Below are 7302 nucleotides of genomic sequence, written 5' to 3'. Positions count from 1 at the left end.
TCTAGAGTAAATTATAGCCAAGGTCGTTGAACTTTCACACAAGTCCCAATTAAAAAAGGTTAATTATATACGCTGATATGAAAATTTGACAACATAAAAACTAAATGAAAAGAATAAAACTTGAAAGAAAAAAAATGATATATACAATTAATGTATATGAAATATGTTTATGTAGCACCGTCTTTCTCATTTTGTTCGCTAAATTTTAATTTATCCATATAAAGAACATGTTAGCCATGTTATTTTCTCGTTATTTGTTTGGTAAAATCTGAAAAATGATTAACGTTGGTCTATTTAACAAACTTAAGTGATTTTATCAGGAAAAATTAAAATTTAGAAACTAAGATGTGAATTGTGTGAAAGTTCAATGAGATTTGTGTAATTTACTCAAGAATTCGACTGAGAACATTCAAAAGTAACTACGCAATTTCCATGTGGTGGTCACCTTTCCATCCTTAGAAAAAGAAGTCTAGCTTGCGGCTTTAGAGAGCTAGGCATTTTCTTGGGTGTCAAAATCTGATAGACTGAATTGGAATATTTCATACATGTAATTGAAGTTGTCTTCTAGTATCAACTTGGATATCCTTATGCTCTACAGCTGTTCACATTACTTATGTTTTATATATAATTCTCCAAAGTCCCTTCTCCTGCAAGAGAGAGGGAGAAAATAATGAATCCAAGTTGTGTGGAGCTTAGCTTGAGTCTCAAACCATCTTATGTTCCCAAATCCTTAACCAACTTGCTCTTAAATCTGTCGAAAATCGATAATGAATCAGATAAGTTATCAGTGTTGAGTGATTATATTTGCAAGCATCAGGAAGAGTTAAGTAGGGTTGATGCTTTAAAACATGAACTTCCTCAATGCAGGCTACTTCTAATGGAGGGTAAGTTCATGTTGAATATCAATTTTGATAAATCAGTAATTTCCTGATTATTAATTCAAAGAAATTGTTTGATTTTCCTTCATGCATGCCACCTTCCTCTCTATTTTTCTCTTTCTTTCATTGCTGAAAGAAATTGAAGATTTTGATTTTTTTTTTTTTTATGTATAGCCATTGAGACATTAAAGGAGGAATTCATAAACATAAAGAACAATATGGAATCTGATCAGTCTGGACAGCTTGATCTAGTGGAGTATTTGCCAACAAAGAGGAAAAACAATAAGCAGGGACAAAGGGAAATCTGGGAGATTACCCACAGTACTACTGAAGAAGATCAGTACTGTAACGCTAGTTCTGCTAAGAAACGGAAAACATTAGTCCTAGATAATTTCAAGGTAAAAGAGAAATAGTTTACTAGGTCCACAAACAATACTTAATATATAGGTACATATATATTGTTTCAACTTGTTGAATAAATTTTTTATATATGATACTCTCTCCAGCCTCCATATCTCAAAGCAATCCAGCCATGCAAAGAGTACAGAAATATGGAAGGGTTATGGTTGCCATACGAGAAGAGTAATTCAAATCCCATTGGATCATCAAGTACTGGAAAGGAAATGGAGTTAGCAGCCATGGATCAATTATCTAGAAATAATCAGGGATTCTTGTATCTGATCAAGTCAGATGATCAAACTCTTAATTATCACCCAAAGGCTTTGACTCAAACCATTTGGAAGAATAATAGGAGATGTTGGTCACCTGAGCTTCATGCAAGATTTGTGGAAGCTTTGAATTTGGTTGGAGGCATTAAAGGTCAGAACTTAAACAATTATAGGTAAAAAAAATTAAATAAATTGATGGTTTAAATACGATTTGATTTCTAGGAGTTTGTATTTTATTTAGTTTTATAACATGCATGTTGATAACAATGTTAGATCTATAATTAGTAAAGGTCCCTTCTTTTTGCATGGAAAGTTGATCATGAATGCATGGATTTCATTATTTTTCCCTTTGCTAATTAATTAAATTTGAATATATTCTTTTTGCAGATGTAATAATTTTAATTGGCTTGCTAAATTTTTATTTTGGACAGTGGCTACTCCTAAGCAAATTAGAGACTACATGCAAGTTGAGGGGCTTACAATTGATCAAGTAAAAAGTCATTTGCAGGTTAAATTCGTTCTTATTAAGCTTAAGTAATAATGCATGCATCATTATATATATAGTTCATGACTTATTGGCTTGGCCACGGTAGAAGTACTTCAAAATTTGACACAATTTTAAGACGAAACCACATATAATATATATATATATATATATATATATATATGATTCACTTACGTCAGTATCAAACTAATTTAGTTTACATCATTTTATAATTGTTTATAATTCTTTCTATGATTTATATTTATTTATATATAATATATATATATATGATTCACTGACGTCAGTATCAAACTAATTTAGTTTACATCATTTTATAATTGTTTATAATTCTTTCTATGATTTATATTTATTTAATTCAACCATTATATTTCATATTCTATTCATATAAATCATGCACGTCAAAGTTCAGGTCTAAGTACTATTTGTTTGATATAAAAAACTTCAACCATTCAATATATATTGAAAGAAAAATAGCATTCTCGATCGATAGATAAAGATATTTGATTGATTCAAAACTTTATAAGCATGACAGATAGGTCTATATTATTAAATTCAACAATAGGTCTATTAAAGTATTAATTGCACATGATGTTATAAAATGATGTAAAACTAATTAATTTTACAGTGGTATAATTTCATCCATCCTATATCTATAAAAGAGAATTCCCAAGTGCTGGAAATTGAACCCAGCCTTGCCGCGTTAATTAAGGAGAAAAAAGAAGAAAAAAGAATTTTAATCAAATTTTTTATCCCGAAAAAAAAAAGTAACTAGTGACTAATGAGATTAAAGTAAAAAATGAAAATCACTTATGAAAATTTTTTATGTTTGGCAATTATAATGAAATTTAGAAATTCAATAACAATGCATTAATAATAAGTATAAAATTAAAAATGAACTAATTATAAGAAATTCAATCAATTAAATATGGAAATCCTACTTTTAATAATATAAAATTAGGAATAATTAAATGAAAATTACAATTTTAAAACGAAGAACATAGATAAATATAAAATAATGAGTAAATCAATAATATATATAATCAATTAAAACTTGAATTGTACACGAGATGAGTTAATTAATACTTACATAAATCATCATAATTAAAATTTATAATTTTCATTTCTAGAATCAACGATTTGGATCCTCAGTTGGCAATAATAAAATCTAAAAGTTCGCTAGTAGATGTTATTATTTTCATTATATAAAAAAATGTTATTATTTTCAACAACGTTAATTAACTCAAATATATAATCAAATTAATCCTTGTAGTTTTTAGTTTAGATTATTTAAACAAACAGAAGTTAATTAAAATTGATAGTGTAAAATACATCATAATAATTTCAATTTGTAATCTTCTTCTTAATAATCAACAACTCAAGTCCTTATTTTATTGATAATAAAAAGTTACATGCACAAAATTTTAATTGCTGTAATTGCAGTTTAGACTCCCTAAATAATTACTTGCACTAAGAAAGATATTAAGTCAATCAAATTTACATCCTCCAGTAACTCCTTAAAAATTTTTTTTTTTTTTTTACTTAAAATTGCATTAAATTGATTTTCGATCAGTAAAACTAAGGTCCAGTATTCCATTAACAGACCACATGATTGTTGGTGACACTTTTAAAATTAATAATAGCTCTCCAGTAAATATTTTTTAGCACTGATATGATCTTATTGGGACACTCTAATATGACATTATTCATGATTAAATTAGTAATATTTATAAATAAATAAATAATGAATGACATGTGGCATTATTTCTTGATCAGTTGACTTTTGATGCTAAAAGGTAATAATTTGATATTTCATAAAATAAAACTATATCAATTATTTGGTATATTTTTTCAGCTGAGGTTTGGAATTAAAGTATAGTTCATTTAAATTGCGTATTAAAAAAAAAAAAGTGATCAATGACTATAAAAAGGTTTGAGGGTGGTTAAAATAATCTAAAAGAAAGCCTTTATTTATTATTATTATTATTATTTTAAAAGAAGTTTGAATCTCAATCTTATTGAAATCTAACTTTTAAAAGATTTAATGAATCATTGGGGCTAAGATCCATGCTAAAAAACAGCTTTTATTGACACACACATAAAGAAAAGTTATGCATTTTGTTGCTCTTCAAGCAGTTAGTGGCTACTACAACGACTTATGAGCTATAAAAAAAAATTAAACACAATTTGAAGATAATAGATATGGGATGGCGTGTGAGGAAGATAAAAGAAATCTTACATTAATGATCGATCAACATGGGTAGTACACTAGCTATAAAAATATATATAGTTAGATTTTCATGTGTAATATTTACATAAGCTTGTGATAGTGGAAATATATATATATATATATATATATATGATGCCAATGATAGGCTCATAGGCTGGAAATGGCAATATTATTCTAATTAATTTGTTCAAGGCTGACTAATTAGGATAGGACACTTGTCTTTGAATTTCAGCAACCCAACATTACATTAAACTACATGTAATAGCATGTGGTAGAAAAATAATGTTCAATATAACTTGTGAAAAATATACAGACACTCATAGTGAAATTATTTTTAAAAAAAATTAATAGCTAAAACATCTATGATTGTTTGTTTAAAAACTTTATCAAATTAAATTGTCTACCAGACTTTATCAAATTAAATTGTCTACCAGTTTGTTGTTAGGACTCTTTCCAAATACTAAATGTTTAATTGATACAACTCTCCTCTTGCTCTAGTTTCTAGGCTTTAACAACTGATTAGTATTCAACCTAGGGCTTAGTACAAATGTCTAAATGGTTTTTATCCACTCGTAGTGGATTTTCAATAAGTTTAAATTTTAATTTCAATTCTTACAATTTCTTTTAAATCTTTAAATATATATATAAAATAACGAACTCCAAAAATAAAAGTAATGAACGCATATATGCTCTTAATAATTTTTTAAATTAACTATTTTGTCCTAAATTAATGAATTTCTTATTAAATTAAAATATTAACTAATCTTTATTAATCTCCTTAGTAATTTTGAAGTCTTTAATTATATTAAACTTTTCTTAAGTTATAATTTTCTTTTTAAATTAAATACTGACTATGTTTATGTATCTATTTCTTTATTTACCCTTGAACTCTTATTAAAGGAAACTGTTCTTAATAATTAAGAATGAAGATTTGCAAAATAAAATAATTAAATATGATTAAATTAGATATTCATATGCTCCTAACAAAGAAAAAAAGCAATATTAATTATAAACGATTGTAGAATCAAGTAGATTATTTTTAGACATGGGTACGTAAACTATGTGGCAATACGCCTCTTGTGCTCACAAGTTTTGAAATATATTGTGAGATTCGTTTGCAATGAATATTTTTAGGTTAATTCAATCATGAAATATAATTCATACTTACAATATAATATTTAATTTATATTTGATGTGATTTAATTTAGATGAGCCAAAAAATAAATAATATTTAAAATTATAAGATAAATGAATATTTGGCAAATTAACAATTGTGTGGTTTCTTAATAGAGTGATAGAATTTTATTGTAAATAATCAAGGTTCAATCCCTAATAGCATCGACTATCATAACATATATATATATATATATATGAGGATAAATTATAATTTTTTTATAAAAATCCATTTTTTTATTTACATATATAAAATATCTTTCTAATTTAAATGTTAATTAATTAAAGATTAATCAAACTATGCTTCATAAACTTATTCTTTTTATCATTATAATTATGAAATCAATCACATATTATAGATGATTCACACGTGTCAAAAAACTAGTATATATAGGAAAACACTTAGAATTATCATTTGAATTTGCATTTTTAAAGTTTATATTTCCCAGCAATTAGTTATATCTGCAAAATGTGAAACATTTCCAAACACCATTATGTTTTAATCCCCACGTTAACCGTTTCGGAACATATGATAATTTCAGAAATATAGACTTCACTGTGTTAAGGTTCTGGGATCTTATGTCGACCGCATGGGTTAAAAAGAGAACAAGGATCGCTTGGCTCCTTGCCCTGCATGTTGCAGTACTGAACTTTCAACTTCAGGATTCAGGAGCTTTCGTAACAAGGTTGCCAAGAAAGAGTAATCTTCTTAAAGCCAACCATGTTCCTCGTCATTACAAGCAATGCTTTTCGAATTGAAGAATCTGTAATCTTTTCTATCGAAAAACAGAAAGCTAGCTATATATATATATATATATATATATACAAGATAGCAATTTGCGCGTTGTTGCGGTTTATTATTTTATTATTTAATATATACTGCAATAGTAAAATTAAAAAAAAAATAGAAAAACATACATGCATTGTGAGAGATTGTAAATAATCTGAACAAAAAATAAGTGGTTAGATAATTATTAAACAAATTTTAAATTTGAAGATTCCTCTTAAAACAATGAATTTTTTTCGAGTGAAATCTTCAAATCAAGAGAAGATTGTTCTATTTCTAGGTTTCAACATAAGGCGAGAAATTTTTTTTTTTTCAAAAACAAATGCAAGAAAAAAATGAATTTGAGAGAAGGAGAAAAAGAGTTATGATCTAAAATTTGGCAACCAATATCTATTTAAAAGATAACTTATATGGATGAATGTACTGAATAAACCTTTTAATATAGAAAAAAAAAATTTTTTTTAAATTAAGTGAAAAAATATTTATTCTTACAATCAAAGGTTAGATGAATAATTTTTTTTTTTTTTGGAGAATGAAAATTGAAAGCAATAAATAGATAATAATGAGTTGGGGAGACAATCGGTTACTTATATTAAGAATTTCAATAGTGTAAATTCATCTTTTTTCAAGTTATAAAGAAGATCCATTATCTCTTGAATAAAGAAATAGAATTTTCTTTTTTGAAATAAATGAAAGAGGAATACAAATAATAAGGAAGTAGTAGATCAAGAGTGAAGAATGAAGCATTCTTGATTCTAAATCCTAAGGGATGAAAGACATAAAATAGTGATAATTAAGATTGAATGAATTGGCAACTTAAAATGAATATATGGCAACTTAATGATTCTATATGTCAGATGAAACTTGCATATGTGACAGTCCACATGTTACAATTTTAAGCAACAGAGATCAAAATATATGTATGTTTTATATATTTATATATATATGTGCTATAAATATCATAAATCTTTTCTGCGTATGTATCCTTAATTTGTTCAGTACAATGTTAAGTAAATCAATGTTTTTATAACTATAAGGAAGACTTTAATTTTATAAGTAAAAGT

At 26.2% G+C, this 7302-nt stretch overlaps 1 protein-coding gene across 1 annotated transcript; it reads left to right on the top strand.

Annotated features, from left to right (window-relative positions):
- The first annotated feature begins 362 nt into the window (after window positions 1-362).
- Window positions 363-6233, top strand: LOC149512934 (myb family transcription factor EFM-like). Its single transcript, XM_089750777.1, has 5 exons — window positions 363-884; window positions 1053-1276; window positions 1385-1697; window positions 1978-2054; window positions 5994-6233. The coding sequence occupies exons 1-5, from the start codon at window positions 671-673 to the stop codon at window positions 6048-6050; spliced, it is 885 nt and encodes a 294-aa protein (XP_089606903.1). The 5' UTR covers window positions 363-670; the 3' UTR covers window positions 6051-6233.
- The last annotated feature ends 1069 nt before the right edge of the window (window positions 6234-7302 follow it).

This window comes from Durio zibethinus, chromosome 21, assembly GCF_047325235.1.
Source record: "Durio zibethinus cultivar Kanyao isolate XHJ-2024 chromosome 21, ASM4732523v1, whole genome shotgun sequence".
In the NCBI taxonomy this organism is placed as follows: domain Eukaryota; kingdom Viridiplantae; phylum Streptophyta; class Magnoliopsida; order Malvales; family Malvaceae; genus Durio; species Durio zibethinus.
This window is presented reverse-complemented; position numbering and strand designations above follow the sequence as displayed.

Excerpts from the sequence above, each read along its gene's own strand:
- LOC149512934 (XM_089750777.1), top strand. The coding sequence starts at position 671 with ATGAATCCAAGTTGTGTGGAGCTTAGCTTGAGTCTCAAACCATCTTAT. Across the intron at positions 1,277-1,384 it reads TAGTCCTAGATAATTTCAAG|CCTCCATATCTCAAAGCAAT; the intron begins GTAAAAGAGAAA and ends TACTCTCTCCAG. Across the intron at positions 1,698-1,977 it reads TTTGGTTGGAGGCATTAAAG|TGGCTACTCCTAAGCAAATT; the intron begins GTCAGAACTTAA and ends TATTTTGGACAG.